The following is a 21,106-nucleotide window of genomic DNA, read 5'->3' as shown; positions in this document are numbered from 1 at the left end:
TCCCCCAAACAACACTGGCCCAGGGGGCGCGTCAATAGTGTATCCTATGATTTTTTTTTATATGGACTCGGTCTGTGTGAAAAAACTGTCATCTGAACAGTCTTATTCAGACTTTTATCAGCATTTTGATTGATCCATTACTCCGGCAGCACACGTCTGTATAATATGTCCGTCTGAATGAGTTCTAATATATTCAAAGCCGCTCTAGTAACCATGAGCATGTGCAGTATGTGAAAGTGCCATTTCTATATGATATGTAACTGCCCCCATTATTTTTAGTATCTTCTATGAAACTACAAATCCCAGCAGCCTTTAGGACAAGCTTGAACAAATGGCAGCATCTGCAAGTAAACAGTCAGCAGTCATAAGACTGTAGTGAAGTCACTGAAGGAGGTGCCAGACAGAAACAGACACTTGCCAGCATCCAACTGTGCGAAGAGACCCAGAAGAAGGAGCTGCAAAGACATAACTGTCAGGAGAGGGAGCGGTAAGCGGCAGGTGAGCAGCACCCCTCCACTTAATATGTCAGCTGCCATAAGGAACAGACCAGACTTACATTGTAAACTTCTGGAACTTTTCTGTATGATACTCAGTTTTGGACTAGTACATAAAACATCTAGAACATTGGTCATTACTGGTCCAAATGAAGAAGACAGCAGGGAAAGAAACAGACAGTGTTGGGGTTGTATATTAGGACTGGGCGGTACACTGGTCTACGTATTCACCAACACTACACAAAAGTTTCTCATAGAAAATTACACCCTGATATACCGCTCTTGTTCACACAAATAAGTCTTTGTATAAGTCAAATATTTCTCTTTCATGCTAAACATTTTTTTTAATGCAGCGACCTGATTGCAGTGATACATGACCGTCTGTATGATCTGTTAACTAGGAGGATACGCACGTTTCACAGACAGATGGCTTCGCCGTCTTCAGCTCATTTTCTTGCACTCTATTTATAAGGATCTTATCAGCGTGCCGTCCAGGGTCGCCAACCATTCAGAAATTCCAGGGCAGTCCATAAGAATAGACCCCTTTTTTTTCCTTCTGTCTGTAAAAAAATATAAGGCGTCCGTGATTTTTTTTTTTGAACCCGAAGAAACATATCATTTTACCGTTTACAGCTGATGTCTCCATCAGAATTATGGGCTTGTAATTCTATTAATAAAGAACACATTTCATTTTTGATAGATGTGTATCACATAACACAGCAGTGACATGTTATAACTTCCTAATATACTCTTATATTTATGTCCTTGGGGGCTTATTTTAGCCTTCTGAGTGGGCAGCGAAGATTGTTTAGATACCTGCTGTTTTGTATTTTTACTCCATGGGAAAGCTATGTACATAGCTCTGCAGGAGTGCAGCCGCATGAGATAGAAGGGTTGTCCAACTGTTCAAAACATACTCATACCCATACTCGCCTATTAAATCGCTCTCTTCGCCAACGCACCTATGGTCCTCTGTGATCTCCACCCATCACTGGTTCAGCAGTGAATAAGGACCATTGGGGAATTATGGAAGTATCTGTCCTGGGAGTGTTGTAGGTGAGAGATGTGAGGTACGGCAACAAACTGAAATTGTGCCCTGGTTGAAAGGGATAACATTTCTCCTTGTGGAGCATGATATACCAGCCCTGGCAAGCCAGTGTAAGGAGCCTTATTTGCTGTGCAATGTTCCTCTGGGAAATTAAATATGCAAATTGGTTCTTCAGTGAGAAAGAGGACTAGAATTCTACAGCACCACCTGTTGGAAGCAGCAATCCTACAAGTCACAAGTCACTGCAAATTGACCCTTTAACAAGCTTTGCAATATGCCTCTGAAGAGGCAATTTGCATATTTAATTTCCCAGAGGAGCATTGCACGGCAAAATAAGCCGCCTTGACATGCCAGGGCCGGGTTACTCTCTACAAGAGAAACGTTACCCCTTAGACCTCAATTCAGAGCTTCTCCCCTGGCCAAATCAGATCTTATACTTTGCACTGATGAGGGGCAACAACCTGAAACACCATGTCTGCAAATTGAGATTCTGATTTGGCTTTTATCCAAAATCATATTGCAAGGCTTGTTAAAGGGTTGTCAGTGACTTGTCGCTGCTTCCAACAGGTGGCGCTATAGAGTTCTACTCTCTGAAGAGGCAATTTGCATATTTAATTGCCCTGGTTGAAATAAATTGTATTAAGATCACAAGTCTTAATGAACTGTTAGGCAAGTTTCACACATCCGATATCCAAGTAGGGACCACAATGTCTGAACTGGTCATGGGCTTCCTCAACCAAACTGAACAACTCAAATATACATATAAGGCTGCTGGGTTTGGGTACTAGAAAGTTTGGATCATTAGACCCAAATCTGCCGTGATCTAACTACACGAACTGACAGCGTGATAAATCTCTATAAATAAGCATAGACATTGGAAAAGTTGTTAAAACCCACTAATTTAAGTGTGACTGTCAACCATGTAAGCAGCACTAAGCATTCATGTGTATGGGGGAGTTGGGAGAGAGAGCTTGGACTCAAAGGGAAATTCGGCTGAAAGTTATTAAATTTATATGGGCACTTTATAATTCTGTCAGTCCTGGCTAATAGGGTAAGACTACACAGTGCAGTTTTGATGCAGTCCAAAAAAATGTGCCAGTGTGTCAAAACTGCACTGTGTAGCCTTACCGTCAGGGAAAGTGGTCACTGAGGTTTTTTTTGGAATGGGTCCACTTATAAAATGAAAAATCCCTAGAACTCCAAATGGAGACTTTTTTGCTGATTTTTATTTTAAAGGAAACTGAGCAGAAACTCCAAGTTTTTGAGGAGATTTGGAGGAGGATTTGAAGTGTTTCCACTCATTGGCTATGGCCACATGGAGTCCTTTTGGAGCAGATACTGAGAGGAAACTCTCCAAATCCTCCTCAAAAACTCAAAACTCCACAAAAATTTGGAGTTTCCTCTCAGTTTTTGATCCAAAAACTCCTCAAAAAACTCCATGTGCACAAAGCCAGTGCCTATGTCCATATAAAAAAGGAAATGCCAGCTCACATTTCAATTTAATGACGGTTCTTTTAGCTATTCCTCCCAAACCCTCCATATAGATTTATGCTCAGCCATGTGTGTGTTTATCAACTGAGAGTCTGAAATAAGAAGGATCTGGCAGGGGCTTGTGTTCTGTAGGACCAAAGAGTAGGGGTCTTTTGAATTTCCCTTTTTCTCCAACATTTGCCATTTGCCATCTGAAGAACCTCATACACAGCAAGTACGGCTGACTTTTATGTAGTGTGTATGGCCATCTATATGTAGCATCCTTCTCTCCTACTGCTTGTGCCCTGCATAAGCCAGGAAGAGATAGCAGATGGATCCTGCACAGGTATGAGTGAAGTACTGATGTCCACACACCAAAGAACTGATAAAACTTTCACAGGATACTTGTGATGATCCCATCAGCAGATAAGTTCATTCTCTTCTGTATTTCATGTATATTCGTGGTCCGTAAATTGGAGGAGGGGGATGGGAATCACGTGTAATCCTTTCTATTATTGTTTATTTCTGGCACCAACACAGGGAGCCCACACAGGGCCATGGATTTGGGTTTTGCATATTCTGAAGGCGAGAAATGCAAGTTATCTGGAGACTTTCATTGCTAGTTTTTGCAAAGATAAAAGAAGATCATAGGGAGATAATGGAGAAAATGTATCCAAAAATGTAAGAAGGAAATTTTGAAAAAATTTTGAGAAGGTGGCCATAGCAGCAAGTCAGGTCACTGTTTAGTTTCTTTAAGCAGTTGTTCTACTTTTTCATTTCGACGCATTTTTCCCAATTTGTTTTTTGCTTCTTTCACTTTCTTTTGCACCGCAAACAATATGATACTGCCCGCTTCCGCTCTGGAGACCAGAGACCCCTGTAAGATACACGGGGGGGAGAGAAATTCGTGCCTGTAGCACTTCAGATGTTTAGTTGTCCACATCAGTGTTAAGAGTAATGCAGCGTGGTCATTATATACCATAGTATACATGTCTAGACACCTTTGACATAATTTCTGTATTTGTATTTGGTGAGGGATATAAGATCTGCCCTGTTGCTATCTCTTATGACTTAGCACAGTTGAGTGATTGCTGGTATAGATAAAAATGAGGGATACCCCTGATCAATTCAGGTAATGTGCAACTTCCCAGGGCCGGCTCCAGGTTTTTCTGGGCCTCCTGGCGAAAGAGTCTCAGTGGGCCCCTTTAACACATACCACGATTCATGATGCACAGATACCGCAGAGAAATATATATATATATATATATATATATATATATATATATATAGTACAATGCCAAAGATTTCACTTCTTACATTACATGAGCGATATCTATTGTAAATTCCACAATAGCTCAGAAACCGGCGAATCGCTCCATACGGAATACTGGCCCCCATAAAATGCTCCATACAAGATACTGGCCCCCATATAACGTTCCATACAGGGTACTGGCCCCCTTATAATGCTCCATACAGGATACTGGCCCCCATATAATGCTCCATACAGAATACTGGCCCCCATAAAATGCTCCATACAGAATACTGGCCCCCATAAAATGCTCCATACACAATACTGGCCCCCATAAAATGCTCCATACAGAATACTGGCCCCATAAAATGCTCCATACGGAATACTGGCCCCCATATAACGCTCCATACGAAATACAGGCCCCCATATAATGCTCCATACAGAATACTGGCCCCCATATAATGCGCCATACGGAATACTGGCCCCCATATAATGCGCCATACGGAATACTGGCCCCCATATAACGCTCCATACGGAATACTGGCCCCCATATAACGCTCCCTACAGAATAGTGGCCCCCATATAACGCTCCGTACAGGATAATGGCTCCCATATAACGCTCCGTACAGGATACTGGTCCCCTTATAACGCTCCAGCCCCCATATAATGCTCCATGCAGGCTGTCCCCCCCCCTTATAATGCCCCATGCAGGCTGTTCCCCCCCTTATAATGCCCCATGCAGGTTGTTCCCCCCCATTTTAATGCCCCATGCAGGATGTCACCCCCCATATAATGCCCCATGCAGGATGTCACCCCCCATATAATGCCCCATGCAGGATGTCACTCCCCCCCCATATAAAGCCCCAAGCAGGATATCACTTCTCCCCCCATATAATGCCCCATGCAGGATGTCCCTTACCCCCCCATATAATGCCCCATGCAGGATGTCCCTTTCCCCCCCATATAATGCCCCATGCAGGATGTCCCTTTTCCCCACCATTTAATGCCCCATGCAGGATGTCACCCCTCATTTAATGCCCCATGCAGGATGTCCCTTCCCCCCCATATAATGCCCTATGCAGGATGTCCCTTCCCCCCCATATAATGCCCCATGCAGTATGTCCCTTTGCCATATAATGCCTCATGCACTATGCCCCTCCCCCCGATATAATGCACTATGTCCCTTTTTCCCCCATATAATGCCCCATGCGGGATGTCCCTTTCCCCCCATATAATGGCCCATGCAGGATGTCCCTTTCCCCACCATATAATGCCCCATGCAGGATGTCCCTTTCCCCACCATATAATGCCCCATGCAGGATGTCACCCCTCATATAATGACCCATGCAGGATGTCCCCCCCCCATATAATGCCCCATGCAGGATGTCCCTTCCCCCCCATATAATGCCCCATGCAGGATGTCCCCCCCCATATAATGCCCCATGCAGGATGTCCCTTCCCCCCCATATAATGCCCCATGCAGGATGTCCCCCCCCATATAATGCCCCATGCAGGATGTCCCCCCCCCATATAATGGCCCATTCAGGATGTCCCTTTCCCCCCATATAATGCCCCATGCAGAATGTCCCTTTCCCCCCATATAATGCCCCGTGCAGGATGTCCCTTTTCCCCACCATTTAATGCCCCATGCGGGATGTCACGCCTCATTTAATGCCCCATGCAGGATGTCTCTTCCCTCCCCATATAATGCCCTATGCAGGATGTCCCTTCCCCCCCCCATATAATGCCCCATGCAGGATGTCCCTTTCCCATATAATGCCCCATGCAGGATGTCCCTTTCCCCCCCATATAATGCCCCATGCAGGATGTCCCTTTTCCCCACCAATTAATGCCCCATGCAGGATGTCACCCCTCATTTAATGCCCCATGCAGGATGTCCCTTCCCTCCCCATATAATGCCCCATGAAGGATGTCACCCCCCCATATAATGCCTCATGCAGGATGTCACCCCCCCATATAATGCCCCATGCAGGATGTCACCCCCCCATTTAATGCCTCATGCAGGATGTCACTCCCCTATATAATGCCCCATGCAGAATGTCACCCCCCCATTTAATGCCCCATGCAGAATGTCACCCCCCCATTTAATGCCCCATGCAGGATGTCACCCCCCCATTTAATGCCCCATGCAGGATGTCACCCCCCATATAATGCCCCATGCAGAATGTCACCCCCCATTTAATGCCCCATGCAGGATGTCACCCCCCCATATAATGCCCCATGCAGAATGTCACCCCCCCATTTAATGCCCCATGCAGGATATCACCCCCCCCCACATAATGCCCCATGCAGGATGTCACCCCCCCATATAATGCCCCATGCCTCCATACATTAAAAAAAAAAATCAAATACTCACCTCACTCCTCCTCACCTGCTGCCGCTGCTCAGGTCCAGACTCCAGCGTCGCCGGCGTCGTCCCACTCTGCGCTGCCTGTGACTGCTCAGGGGAGGGCGCGGTGGAAAGACGTCACCGCACCCTCTGACCTGAGACGTCACAGGGAGCGCACAGCAGGAAGACAGCGGATCTGCGGAGGCAATGGGAGAGGTAAGTATCCGACTGCCGGGGCCCTGAGCAAGCGGGGGAGAAGGGCGGGCACTGGTACCGCTTTCCTCCGCCAATAGCCCGGCGGGGAGCCCGACTGCGAGTGGGCCTCCCGCCTGCTCAGGGCCCCGGCACTTGCCCGGGTGCGCCGGGTTTTGACGTTGGCCCTGCAACTTCCTTAACCTAGTTTAGAGACCTGGCACCTTGTATTAACCCTTATTGATTCACCCAGTTATTCCCATAACATTACTATAGAGTAGCAACAAAACTCAAGCTGCCCATGTATATAACATTGCTTGCACTACATTCTCCATTATGACATAGAAATTTAAGTAAAAGCAAATATCAATGACATGATCGTTTCTCTCCACTCTAAAAGCATCTCAGTCCTAGTTTTTGAGTTACATAAGTACGTAGAGATACCTGATGTGAGAGTTTCCCATGGTGTAACCTCCCCCATGGGTGCCAACTATGTCATGTAAACACCCAGCCCAACAACAAAAAAAATCTCCCTGGCTTCCAAGTTATTATTTGCCTGGCATTAGTTTATTTTCTAGCAGTCGTTCATTTCTACGGTCATATTTCAGCTTTCTAAAATACATAGTCATAAAGAAGCATTCTCAACATGAGCAGCAAACCGGCATCGGAAGACATCGATTTTGCGCTGAGCCAGAAAAAGAAAAAGGGTATGTGGTCTACGGCACGTCCTGCACGATGTTACATGTTATTAGTAGTAGATAATATGGATATGGGGTGTATAGTTGTTACTGGGGGCATTACTATAGGACAGGGGTGGGGAAACTCAGGCCCGCGGGCCATTTACGCCCCACGATGACCTTTGCTCCGGCCCCCAGGCACATTCCCGGGAACAGCATTATTTGGGCCGGCAGCTGTGTTTTGATGGCCACCGGCCTTTTAATCCCTTCTTGCTCTGTGCTCGGTACACAGAATTCACTACTGAGTGCTGAGGAGCGTGCCATAAAAGATTACGTCCTGACACCAGTGCCAGCGTCAGGACGTACCTTGTGGGTGGAGTTGGTGCACGATTTTACAGGATGGTAAGATATCCAAATGGTCCTTGTCAGAAAAAAGGTTCCCCATCCCTGCTATAGAGGGAGTAGAAGTAACAGTCGACATTGGCTGTGTTACCTTACAGACCCCCTGCTAAATCAAAGGACTTTAGTACTTTATATGGCTCATCATAACTGGAGGAGTCTTGTTAAAGATTTTGGCTGGGTCCTGAAGCTTCAGGGTATTAGCTGGTTGTTACATAATGATGGATAATTACACTTCAAAATTTTGCTCAATTCTTTTTATCCTAATAGAGGAAATTCTTATCTTATTTTAGATGAGCAACCAAATTGATAAAACTGGCCATAATTTTACAACCACTTTGCTGGAAGGTATAAGGGGGCTCTGGACAGGGATCTGATGCAAGATGCTGGTAATAACTATATGTTGAGAATAGCACACAGGCATATACACGTATGCGATCAAAGACCAGCGGGATGCAGGGCAACAGTCCTAAACATGTGTTTATTTCCAGAAAGACTACTGGGGCCTTAGGAACATAAAATAGTTAGCCACAATAATGATTTAGGATACCCGTGTTACTCCTTATTGCATCGCAGATGCTGAGTAGATGTATGTTGGTCTTATACCGACTAGCAGAAGAATCTATGTCATACGTAGCAACAGTCTGTGCCCCAGTAGACTACTTAAATCTCTAGGGTCTCCTATGTTTTCCAACACTTTGTCATTATAATTTATGTCACATGAGTTCTTAAAGTGTTAGGTATTTTTGAGAAAACCCTGTATTCCTGATGATCTTGTCCATAGTTGTGGTAAGAGATGCTGTATAGTACAACAGCTACATTTATAGGGACAAATAGGACTACATACATAATGTAGATGGCCATTTTTGGTCAGAGTAAGGGTAGGTTCACATGAGCGTATACAAAAAATCTTTCAGAGTTTCATCCAGAAAAGTCTGAGGATTTTTTTCTCACTTGTCATCCGTGTGCAAGCCCTTTTTTTCCCCGCAGCCGCTATATTAAGGGCAGCACGTTGGTTCAGTGGTTAGCACTGCAGCCTTGCAGAGCGCTGGGGTCCTGTGTTCTCCCCGTGTTTGCGTGGGTTTCCTCCGGGTTCTCCGGTTTCCTCCCACACTCCAAAGTCATACTGATAGGGGACTTAGATTGTGAGCCCCAATGGGGACAGCCATGATAATGTATGTAAAGCGCTGCGGAATATGTTGGTGCTATATAAAAATAAAGATTATTATTAATCATTTACAGAACCATTTCCAGTTTCCTGTGATACATTGCAATTCTGTATCTCTAAAAATCTGATTCTATACCTTGACGCCGTGATTGTAATCGGCGAGTGTCATCTGATTTATGGAAGAAACTCGTGCATGCTGCGAATTTTATCACATGCAGATTCGGTTAGTGAAAAAAATGGCTCATCTGCACTGCCCCATTGAATAACATTGGTTCGAGTACTGTCTGTTTTATTCACGGACTGCACTCAGACCAAAAATAAGGTTGTGTGCATGAGCCCTAAGAAGTGTGAGAATTTTTTTAAGTAACTTTTATTGTCTTGTGGTATTCTTTGCCTTTTTTTGTACCAAATCCTTCAAAACTGTGCAAGGGATTGAAGAATTTTGCCCAAAATAATGGACAATAAAAAAATTTTCTTTACTTTTTCGTGCCTTTTAAGAGCAAAAAGTCACAAATTCTTTAAAATGTCGCACATTTATCTTCAGCTGTGCAAAATACATTGATAGATTTCTACAATGTTTCAGGCTTTTTATCTCCCCTAGACTGGATACTGTTGTGTGTATTAGGCCTCATTCAGATGCAGGGGCGTAACTACACTGCTCAAAAAAAGAAAGGGAACACTCAAATAACACATCCTAGATCTGAATGAATGAAACATTCTCATTGAATACTTTGTTTTGTACAAAGTTGAATTTGCTGACAACAAAATCACACAAAAATCATCAATGGAAATGTATTAACCAATGGAGGCCTAGATTTGGAGTCACCCCCAAAATTAAAGTGGAAAAACACACTACAGGCTGATCCAACTTTGTAATGTCCTTAAAACAAGTCAAAATGAGGCTCAGTATTGTGTGTGGCCTCCACGTGCCTGTATGACCTCCCTACAACGCCTGGGCATGCTCCTGATGAGGTTGCGGATGGTCTCCTGTGGGATCTCCTCCCAGATCTGGACTAAAGCATCCGACAACTCCTGGACAGTCTGTGGTGCAACGTGACGTTGGTGGATGGAGCGAGACATGATGTCCCAGATGTGCTCAATCGGATTCAGGTCTGGGGAATGGGCGGACCAGTCCATAGCTTCAATGCCTTCATCTTGCAGGAACTGCTGACACACTCCAGCCACATAAGGTCTGGCATTGTCCTGCATTAGGAGGAACCCAGGGCCTACCGCACCAGCATATGGTCTCACAAGGGGTCTGAGGATCTCATCTCGATACCTAATGGCAGTCAGGCTACCTCTGGCGAGCACATGGAGGGCTGTGCGGCCCTCCAAAGAAATGCCACCCCACACCATTACTGACCCACTGCCAAACTGGTCATGCTGAAGGATGTTGCAGGCAGCAGATCGCTCTCCAAGGCGTCTCCAGACTCTGTCACGTCTGTCACATGTGCTCAGTGTGAACCTGCTTTCATCTGTGAAGAGCACAGGGCGCCAGTGGCGACTTTGCCAATTCTGGTATTCTGTGGCAAATGCCAAGCATCCTGGACAGTGTTGGGCTGTGAGCACAACCCCCAACAGTGGACGTCGGGCCCTCATACCACCCTCATGGAGTCGGTTTCTAACCGTTTGTGCAGACACATGTACATTTGTGGCCTGCTGGAGGTCATTTTGCAGGGCTCTGGCAGTGCTCCTCCTGTTCCTCCTTGCACAAAGGCGGAGGTAGCGGTCTTGCTGCTGGATTGTTGCCCTCCTATGGTCCCTCCACGTCTCCTGGTGTACTGGCCTGTCTCCTGGTAACGCCTCCAGCCTCTGGACACTACGCTGACAGACACAGCAAACCTTCTTGCCACAGCTTGCATTGATGTGCCATCCTGGATGAGCTGCACTACCTGAGCAACTTCTGTGGGATGTAGAGTCCGTCTCATGCTAACACGAGTGTGAAAGCACAACCAACATTCAAAAGTGACCAAAACATCAGCCAGAAAGCATTGGTACTGAGATGTGGTCTGTGGTCCCCACCTGCAGAACCACTCCTTTATTGAGGGTGTCTTGATAATTGCCAATAATTTCCATCTATTGTCTATTCCATTTGCACAACAGCATGTGAAATTGATTGTCAATCAGTGTTGCTTCCTAAGTGGACAGTTTGATTTCACAGAAGTTTGATTTACTTGGAGTTATATTCTGTTGTTTAAGTGTTCCATTTATTTTTTTGAGCAGTGTATAATGGGTCCAGGGGTAGTAGTCGTAGCTGGGTCATGGAGTCCAGGGGTGGCCCAAAAGTTCCTTCTATTAAGGACCCATGATAGTTGGGGGCCTTGTTGGAGATTTTGCATTGAGGCCCACAAACTTTAAGTTACACCACTGTTCAGACGTCTGTTTTTTTCTGCATACGATCAAGTTTTCGATCTGATTTCACCATCTGTGTAGCATCTGTATTTCTCGTATACAAAAACTAAAAATTTTTTTAAAAGCTTCTTGTAAAAAATAACACACAGACGTCATCCATGTGCTGGCCTTTTTTTTTTTAACAGCCACACTGATTGGAATGGATGAGTTTAATCTGTGACTTGGATTAAAAAAAAGAACAAATCTCCATTTTTCTCTTTTTTGCAAACACTTGTGCTGCAAAAAAACAGACGTGAGTGGCCTCATAGATTACAATGGGTGCATGTTCTATCCTTGAAATACACTGATACAATGCACGTGAAACTCAATGAGGCCTACTTCAGTGATGGACTGATGTCATTACTGTATGTAGAGGGCTTGCCACCTCTGAATGTAAAATGTGTCCTTATTCACTAATAGCAAACAAAAAATGTTGATAATAGTGAGAAACTAAACCACAAGTAGCAAATTGTAGTATATATTGATTAAGCCATATTTGCATAAAAATGGACGACCACTTAAAGGCTTTATTCACATCAAATTTTTTCTCTAAGTTTAGTGAATATGCCTGGAAAGCCTCAATACGCGCGGTAAACATGTCCATAAGTGTAGTGTTGGACTCTGCTGGAGGGGAAGTAGAACAGAGATGAAGGTGCTACGAAAAACTCAGCTGCACTGTCCCTTCATCCACACTGACTCACGCAGGAGGTTAGATCAGAAGATCAGAGCTGTATCATTACACCTGACACACTGGGAAATCTGCTCTAAACTATGGAGGGGCATGTACATTTTTTCCTTTGAATGTTTCGGCTTGCTTATGATTGGTCAGCATCATAAAGGAGGAAGAAGAACACGCCCCCAGTGAAATCTCTGTGATAACACCCACTTGGACTTGACGAAAATACAGTTTACAGTGAATGCAGCTGATGTCTTCATATCAGAATTAAGGATTGTAGACATATTAATTATAATCATAATGAATTATTATGGTTTTCTAATTTGTCCGTAAAATGCTTTGTCTGTTTGATAAACTGTTCCGAAAAAGTAAAAAGTCAAGTTGGCAACCCTGAGTATAATTTAAATTGGGACCAAAAACACAGTAGGAACCCATCCTATAAGAATTTTTTTTTTGACGTGTGTACCATTAAAGCCAAAATTTTTTTCTTCCTAATAAATTCATTATTTTTTGTTTTGCTATCTTGACGTAGCCGTGAGATGTGGTGGTCCGATCTATCTTCAGCTCAATTTGACATAAAATAAAACATTTATTCCCCACTTATTGCCAATATTTTTTTTTTCTCCAGAAGTTGAAGACATGGCTTATGTAAAAAGTGGCTGGCTGCTCCGGCAAAGTAAGTCATATGATATCTGCATTTTATAAAATAAGTAATTATTGTGCATGCATAATTATATACTTGAGGTGGAACAAGTGAATATCTGTTGATCTTGTGTGTTTTTTTCCTTACACCTTTATACACATTTTAGTCCGAACCGGCATGAGAAAATAATCGGAGATCTGCACTGCACCGTAGTATAACATTGGTTTCCGATAAAACATCATACAGCCCTCTGCCATGAGCAAGCCCTTAGTTAAAGGCTCACAAAGAGACCTGGTAACTTAGTTATAAAAATACAATAATGCTGCATTGATGTATACATGGGCAATGGCAACCATTATAGACAAGAGTCTAACCTCTTTTCATCTACCCCATGTAAATTAACAATACTATTAATTAGTTAAAATTGTTGTCCACATTAAAAAAAAAAAAATGTTGTATTCCTGTGTTGTCATGTCATCAGTGCTGTTTGGGATGAAGACTAGCCAACTGTCTAATTTCTACAGCTAAGCCAGCCTCCTTCTACGCCTATCCATCAGCTGACTTATGAGGCAGTCCGCCAGCCCTCCTCACGTACTGCAGTGGTGGCGTGCCAACACAGGAAGCTCTATCAAGAGCCAATCATAGGGTCCCAATAAAGAGTTGCCAAGACTGGGTACCAAGGGTGAAATCGGAACATCAGTGAAGCCATTCCTAACACCTGAACATTAGGACATCTTTACCTAATGGTTGTTTTTGGCAAGAGTTTCATCAAATATGGCTCTTTATCATTTAGAACCTTTTAATGAATTTGGATTCCAGGTATTTATACACAGAACCTGCAAATTAGAAATAAATCTGATTCAGAAATTTTCACTTAAAGGGGTTTTCCCACGGAGAAAAGTTAATTTTAATCAATAGATCTTAGAATAATGAAAAGTTCCACAATTGAATGTGTTTAAATAAAATGTCCCTGGGCTGAGATAATCTTATAAATGTGCCCCTGCTGTGTACTGTATAATGGCTGTGTCTGACCGTGCAGGGACATGGTCTGATCATACCACATCTCCTGTTCCATCCATGTGGCTAATCCATCCACCCATAGATGCCTTACATAACATAGGATTGATAAGGATTGGCACACAATATTTTCGGAAAACCTGGGGAACTGCACCACATATCCACTTCACGCAAATACTACTTTCTAATGTTATGTTATATTATTGGAATCTGATTGGTCAGCTGAATGCTACAAGGTAATGGCGCTGACATACTAAAGACCTGATATAGTACAATAACTATTGCTGGGTGTTTCTTCCACTATTTACTGATAACATTGTCATTTTCTCCCCAGGTAGCATTTTGAAAAGGTGGAAGAAGAATTGGTTTGACCTGTGGTCAAATGGATACCTGATATATTATAGCGATCAGGAGAGAGAAGATATGGAAGATAAAATCCTCATGCAGTTAGACTGTATCACTATCCGGGCGGGAAATGACTGCAAAGGTATTAAGGGTTATTTTTCTCTGCGAGGAGTTGTCGTTTTCTTTTCTGCACTCATTCACATTGGTGTATCTGTATAGACATATTCAGACAGAACTATGATATCATTTTTTTTAAACAATAGGGGTAAGTATTGTACAGATATTATGTTTCTTAATGCAGATGAAAAATGTATCATTTTCCCCCTGCCCCAGCACCATTCGCTGCTTTATTTCCTGAACCCCTTTCCACCTTCTGAAATGACTATTTCCTTAAATTTGTACATAAGTCCCTTGTTGTGACTTTCACCAACAATACCTAACCTTATCCTGGAAAACCCTGGTAAAATAGCTATATAGGACATTGCTTGTATTATTATTATTTTTTTTTTATTAAAAAATTGCACTCCTCTATGGAACCCTAGATAAGTGTTCCTCAACTTTTTTTACACCAAGTACCCCCTTGTGATAATTAGGTTTCCCTGTAAGCTGAGCGATGTGGAAATGAAACCATTAAAGATGCTAGGAGCGTTTGGATGAGCGAGCGCTCCTGTGTATGGGAGAGTCGGGTGAAATAGCTGCCGGCCAAATGATCGGTCAAACCATTGCTCAGGGGGGGCGAATTACTTGCTCTGGAGATAACATCATGGCTCCACTGTGCAGCACTAAATAAAAATATGCATACTTGACTTGTTTGTCTGCTCTCTATGCTGTCTGTTAATGTCATGTGACCACTGCAGACAATCAGATTGACGGCAGCCTTTACTGTGGATTTGTTTCTCTTTGAAAGAATAGTGAAGGCTGCAGCGGTCATTATTTGTCATGTGACTGTCGGGAGACACAATGGAGATAGCAGACGAACAGCGGGTAAGAATGCAGATTGCTTTATTTTATGCTGCACAATGGAGCTAATATTTATGGGTTGTCCAGAGGTGGACAACCTCTTTAATTAAATAAGAGGAGTATTTGACAGACAAATTCAGTATTTGACATAGCTGATCAGACTGATATACAGTACAGACCAAAAGCTTGGACACACCTTCTCATTTAAAGATTTTTCTGTATTTTCATGACTATGAAAATTGTACATTCACACTGAAGGCATCAAAACTATGAATTAACACATGTGGAATTATATACTTAACAAAAAAGTGTGAAACAACTGAAAATATGTCTTATATTCTAGGTTCTTCAAAGTAGCCACCTTTTGCTTTGATGACTGCTTTGCACACTCTTGGCATTCTCTTGATGAGCTTCAAGAGGTAGTCACCGGAAATGGTTTTCACTTCACAGGTGTGCCCTGTCAGGTTTAATAAGTGGGATTTCTTGCCTTATAAACGGGGTTGGGACCATCAGTTGTGTTGTGCAGAAGTCTGGTGGATACACAGCTGATAGTCCTACTGAATAGACTGTTAGAATTTGTATTATGGCAAGAAAAAAGCAGCTAAGTAAAGAAAAACGAGTGGCCATCATTACTTTAAGAAATGAAGGTCAGTCAGTCCGAAAAATTGGGAAAACTTTGAAAGTGTCCCCAAGTGCACTTGCAAAAACCATCAAGCGCTACAAAGAAACTGGCTCACATGAGGACCGCCCCAGGAAAGGAAGACCAAGAGTCACCTCTGCTTCTGAGGATAAGTTTATTCGAGTCATCAGCCTCAGAAATCGCAGGTTAATAGCAGCTCAGATTAGAGACCAGGTCAATGCCACACAGAGTTCTAGCAGCAGACACATCTCTACAACAACTGTTAAGAGGAGACTTTGTGCAGCAGGCCTTCATGGTAAAATAGCTGCTAGGAAACCACTGCTAAGGACCGGCAACAAGCAGAAGAGACTTGTTTGGGCTAAAGAACACAAGGAATGGACATTAGACCAGTGGAAATCTGTGCTTTGGTCTGATGAGTTCAAATTTGAGATCTTTGGTTCCAACCACCGTGTCTTTGTGCGATGCAGAAAAGGTGAACAGATGGACTCTACATGCCTGGTTCCCACCGTGAAGCATGGAGGAGGAGATGTGATGGTGTGGGGGTGCTTTGCTGGTGACACTGTTTGGGATTTATTCAAAATTGAAGGCATACTGAACCAGCATGGCTACTACAGCATCTTGCAGCAGCATGCTATTCCATTCGGTTTGCGTTTAGCTGGACCATCATTTATTTTTCAACAGGACAATGACCCCAAACACACCTCCAGGCTGAGTAAGGGCTATTTGACCAAGAAGGAGAGTGATGGGGTGCTACGCCAGATGACCTGGCCTCCACAGTCACCAGACCTGAACCCAATCGAGATGGTTTGGGGTGAGCTGGACCGCAGAGTGAAGGCAAAAGGGCCAACAAGTGCTAAGCATCTCTGGGAACTCCTTCAAGATTGTTGGAAGACCATTTCTGGTGACTACCTCTTGAAGTTCATCAAGAGAATGCCAAGAGCGTGCAAAGCAGTCATCAAAGCAAAAGGTGGCTACTTTGAAGAACCTAGAATATAAAACATATTTTCAGTTGTTTCACACTTTTTTGTTAAGTATATAATTCCACATGTGTTAATTCATAGTTTTGATGCCTTCAGTGTGAATGTACAATTTTCATAGTCATGAAAATACAGAAAAATCTTTAAGTGAGAAGGTGTGTCCAAACTTTTGGTCTGCACTGTACATTTTTGTTTTAACAGTTTCAGTAAAATTTTAATTTTATTAATTAAAACCCTTAGTGTCTGTATGCATAAGAGTCCAGCGGGCGGTCCTACTCAATGACTGACAGTCTTTCCTGTATAACTGTGCATGCAGATAGCTGTCAATCACTTGTAGGACCGCCCACTGTTCTCTTATGCATACAGACACCAGAGATTGCAATGAATAAATACAAGTTATACTGAATCGTTTCCAACAAACCTATATATCATTCTGCTCAGCTTCTCCTTCTCTATATCCTGCTGTCCACAGACCGGACTTCATATGCAACGTAACATGTCCCCTTTAAGTTTGTATGTTTTTCCTAAGTTTACATTGATTTCATTTTTAGACTGTAATCTACGTGGCTTACTCACATACAATTTGGCAAGCTGCAGTCTAGCTTTTTCATGTCCATGTGCCAGCAGTGAGGTCCTCCTGGGTCTCCTGCCTTATCATTTCATTTCATTCTAATGTCGATGGACAGTTTGCTCTGATACTAAGGCATCCTGAGCCTGTAGGACAGCTTGAATTTCTTTGGAACTTGATTGGGGCTACTTATCCACCGTCCGGACTATCCTGTGTTGCAACCTTTCACCAAATTTTCTCGTCCACGTCCAGGGAGGTTACCTACAGTGCCATGGGTTGTAAACTTCTTGATTACATTTTGCCCAATGGAAAAATGAACATCAAGATCTCTGAAGATAGACTTGTAACCTTGAGATTGTTAATAGTTTTTAACAATTATGGTTCTCAAGTCCTCAGACAGTTCTCTTCTTCTCTTTGTGTTCTCCATGTTTAGTGTGGCACACAGATGCACAATGCAAAGATTGAGTCAACGTCTCCCCTTTTTATATGGTTTCAGGTGTGATTTTTATATTGCCCACACCTGTTGCTTGCCACAGGTGAGTTTGAATGAGCATCACATGCTTAAAACAAAGTTGGTTACCCACAATTTTGGAAAGATGCCAATAATTTTGTCCTGACCATTTTTTGGGGTTTTGTGTAAAATTATGTCTCTAACATTTACCCTTTGCTATATACTCCAGATGTGCATTTACCAGAGGGAAAATCAAAGGACTGCTGCCTGCAGATTATTTGCCATGAAGGAAAAGTCATAAATCTTATCGCCGAAAGTGTGGATGACTGCTTGTATGTATCTCCTTATTCAAATGTACAAAATTTGTGCCATGCAGAAAATACCACATGGAAGCTAATATGTCTATCTCAATCAATTGCTCTCAAAGATACAATCTCTTGTATGATCTCTCTGGTCCCACCTTTAAAGCATGAAAAATGCTGGATCTTCCACTAGCACTAATTCTGTCACCAGGTACCTCATCTGAGAGCAGCATAATGTGGAGAAAGACCCTGATTATAGGGATGTATCACTTAGTTTACTGGGTGCAGCAGTTGTGACACAATGCGACAAGAGTTTTTAGATGTAACAGAGCTCAGAAAGCTAACCCCCCCACACCACAGCTTTCTATATACATTGTTTATCGACAGTAAGCCGCTAATCAGTGTGGGGGCGGAGATGGACCAGGTCTCACGTGGGCACTAGTCCTGTAGTGTAATCTACTGCTGACAACCACTCATTGCATTTAACCAACAGCACGCGGCCTAACAAGTGACACATCAGTGAAATCAGGGTCTCAGCCTCTACCTCATGCTGCCCTCAGAAAAAAAACTGCTGACAGATTCCCTTTAAGGGTTGGCTCCTTACCACTAATGGATGTTGCCGCTAATCTGTAGTAAAATCTGAATATGAAAGTGTGGATTTTGCTAGGAATTTCCATACAATTTCACACTTATTACTGTCAAAGTGGTGAATTCTGCTGTAAGTCTCCATATGGGATTGAATATCTGCAGGATACTCGTCTTTCCTCCAGTAAAATGTCCTCAGTACATAGATGAGATTTGTGATCCGCTATGATCTACTGTAGATTTTACCTGCTCAAATCCACATCAAGATTTATCTTAACAAAAGAAATAGTACATTTTGTGTTTTTTTTTCCAGAGCTTGGGAAACCGCTCTCCAGGAAGCCAAGACTAAAACAGTATGTGTTGTTATACCCGCGTGATTTGATGCTGCAATCATTTTTTCTATGAATGGCGATAGCAAACTTGCTTGTTTGTAAGAAAAAAAAAACTTTCCTTTTGTGTTTCCATTTTCCGGGACTCGTAACGATTTCATGTGTCTGTCAATAGCTATGTAAGGGGTTGTTTCTTGCGTAGCGAGCTTATGGCTTTAATAATACCAACTTTAGGTACATAAGACGTTGGATAACATTTTATTGTCTATTTTTAGGGAGGATGATGGGGACATGAAAAAAATGCAATTCAAATGCTGTTTTGATTTTCTTTTCTCCTTATGGCATTAACCATACTGGTTAATTAATTTTAGATTTTTATAGACTGAACTTTTATGAATATGGTGATATAAAATGTTTCTTTTTTATTACCGCACTTTATTTTTAATGAGAGAAAAGGTGGAGTGATTCAAATTTTTACATTTTACTTAATTTTTTTAGTCCCCTAAGGGGATTTGAACTTGTGGATTGTCAGATCACTTACACTATGTACAGCAATTCTATAGTATTGCAGTATGTAGTGAAAATCTCGGGCTCTTATGAAGCACAGCCTCTGTCTGAGCTTCACAGTAGTACCAAGATGGCAATGATGGGGGCCTGACATGGCAAGCCATCAATACCCAGCCATCGCGTCATAGAGGTCTGATTGGAGCCAGTGTGCCAGGACTGACTAGGTCTCAAGTGCAAAGCAGTCAAGCTAAACTGTGCAACCCCGCCCCAACCACTGATTGGCAGCTTCCTGACAGTATAGACAGGAGGCTGCCAATCAGTGAGTTGGGTGGAGTTATACACAGCTGACCATTATGACCATTATTACAACTATAGATAAAACAGGGATTCTATCAAAAGTGCATCAAGCAGTCCAGTAAGTGACACATCGCTAGAATCAGGCTCTCTGCCCCTACATCATGCTGCTCTCATATTACATAGCAAAAAACTGCTGACGGATTCTCTTTAATAATATTAGTCTCAAATGTGGAGTCTTTGTCTAGGAGGAATTGGGTGGTTAATAGGGAACCAAGTTATAGGGCTGATGACACAGATCCTAGAACTTCCTTAGTAATAAACCAATGATATCCTATATACTAACCATACAATTTTTTCTTCTGTTATAGCACATTCTGCCCCAGCCTCTGCTGTACGACGACACCATGCTTGGTCCTGTCCCACCGTACAGTCAGTTTGATGCACCTCCTGTAAGTCACCAACACTTTAAACATTATACAGAGAGAAAAGTTTCCTCTTCTGGCTGGGTTGTTCTCTATAATATGACATAAGGCCTCAGAAGCGCAGCACTAGTGATGCGCCCCCTGGGCAGTGGGGTACTCGGTAGCCGGGCCGGTCGGTGCTGGGGGTGTCACAGTGGTGGTCAATAAAAGGGGATATTGAGAAAAGGGGAATTAAAGTTTTATATATGTAACATTCGTGACGCCACCTGTGGTATGCGGCTATATGGAGCCGCCACTGTGGTGCAGATCCTCTTGAGCTGATGATGACGCAGCAGAGTTGGTTCAGCTCTCCACAGGCAGAGCTTAGCTCCAGGGCAGGAAATGGTGATGTTATAGATGTTGCTGTGCAGTGTAGTGCAGGGGATGGCACAGTTAATAATCAGTCCACAACTTAATGGCGGTTTCCTCTTATCTTTACTTGCGGTGATTAGGCAGACCGGGGCACGGGTACTAGCTGGTAGTAGAGGTCCAGGTGGCCTGGAAGCAAGTTGGGAATCCACCTTGCTAGGTGAAGTTGTAGGCCTTCCCTTTGCGCTAATCTCTTCGGCCCTGCTGCTTGTAGCTGTGCTGTGGCCCTCGTCCCTGAGTATAACGTCTTGGTGCTCACCCGTATGGCAGGCAGATCGGGCCCTCCTGGAGTGTCTCTCCCATGTGGCGGTGCTGGGCCCTATGTGCTGCTGTGCCTCTGGGCGTCTGATCGGGCCAGGAGACCTGCAGTCTCCTGCCCTCCGGTTTCTGCTGCTGGGCCTTCAGTGCCCCACAACCTTGGACTCCGGTGTCCGGTTCTTCTACGCTCCTTTCTGGGGTGAGGTGCCGTGCAGCTCCACTCCCCACGTCTTTCCTCTTCGCTGTCCTGACTTCAACTCCTCTCACTAACTCTTGCTAACTC

The 21,106-nt window shown here is 43.4% G+C and overlaps 1 protein-coding gene across 1 annotated transcript in view; it reads left to right on the top strand.

The window, feature by feature from the left end:
- The first annotated feature begins 312 nt into the window (after positions 1-312).
- PLEKHB2 (pleckstrin homology domain containing B2) overlaps positions 313-21,106 on the top strand; it is a 32,582-nt gene continuing 11,788 nt past the window's right edge. Inside the window, exons 1-6 of the mRNA XM_073673026.1 lie at positions 313-498; positions 12,743-12,790; positions 14,109-14,261; positions 17,945-18,047; positions 18,916-18,955; positions 20,104-20,184. Coding sequence (XP_073529127.1) covers positions 12,754-12,790; positions 14,109-14,261; positions 17,945-18,047; positions 18,916-18,955; positions 20,104-20,184 — 414 coding nt within the window. The 5' untranslated portion in view covers positions 313-498; positions 12,743-12,753. The remainder of the gene's footprint in view (positions 499-12,742; positions 12,791-14,108; positions 14,262-17,944; positions 18,048-18,915; positions 18,956-20,103; positions 20,185-21,106) is intronic.

This window comes from Phyllobates terribilis, unplaced genomic scaffold (assembly GCF_046119375.1).
Source record: "Phyllobates terribilis strain yellow unplaced genomic scaffold, ASM4611937v1 Scaffold_3__8_contigs__length_932513732, whole genome shotgun sequence".
Lineage (NCBI taxonomy): Eukaryota > Metazoa > Chordata > Amphibia > Anura > Dendrobatidae > Phyllobates > Phyllobates terribilis.
This window is presented reverse-complemented; position numbering and strand designations above follow the sequence as displayed.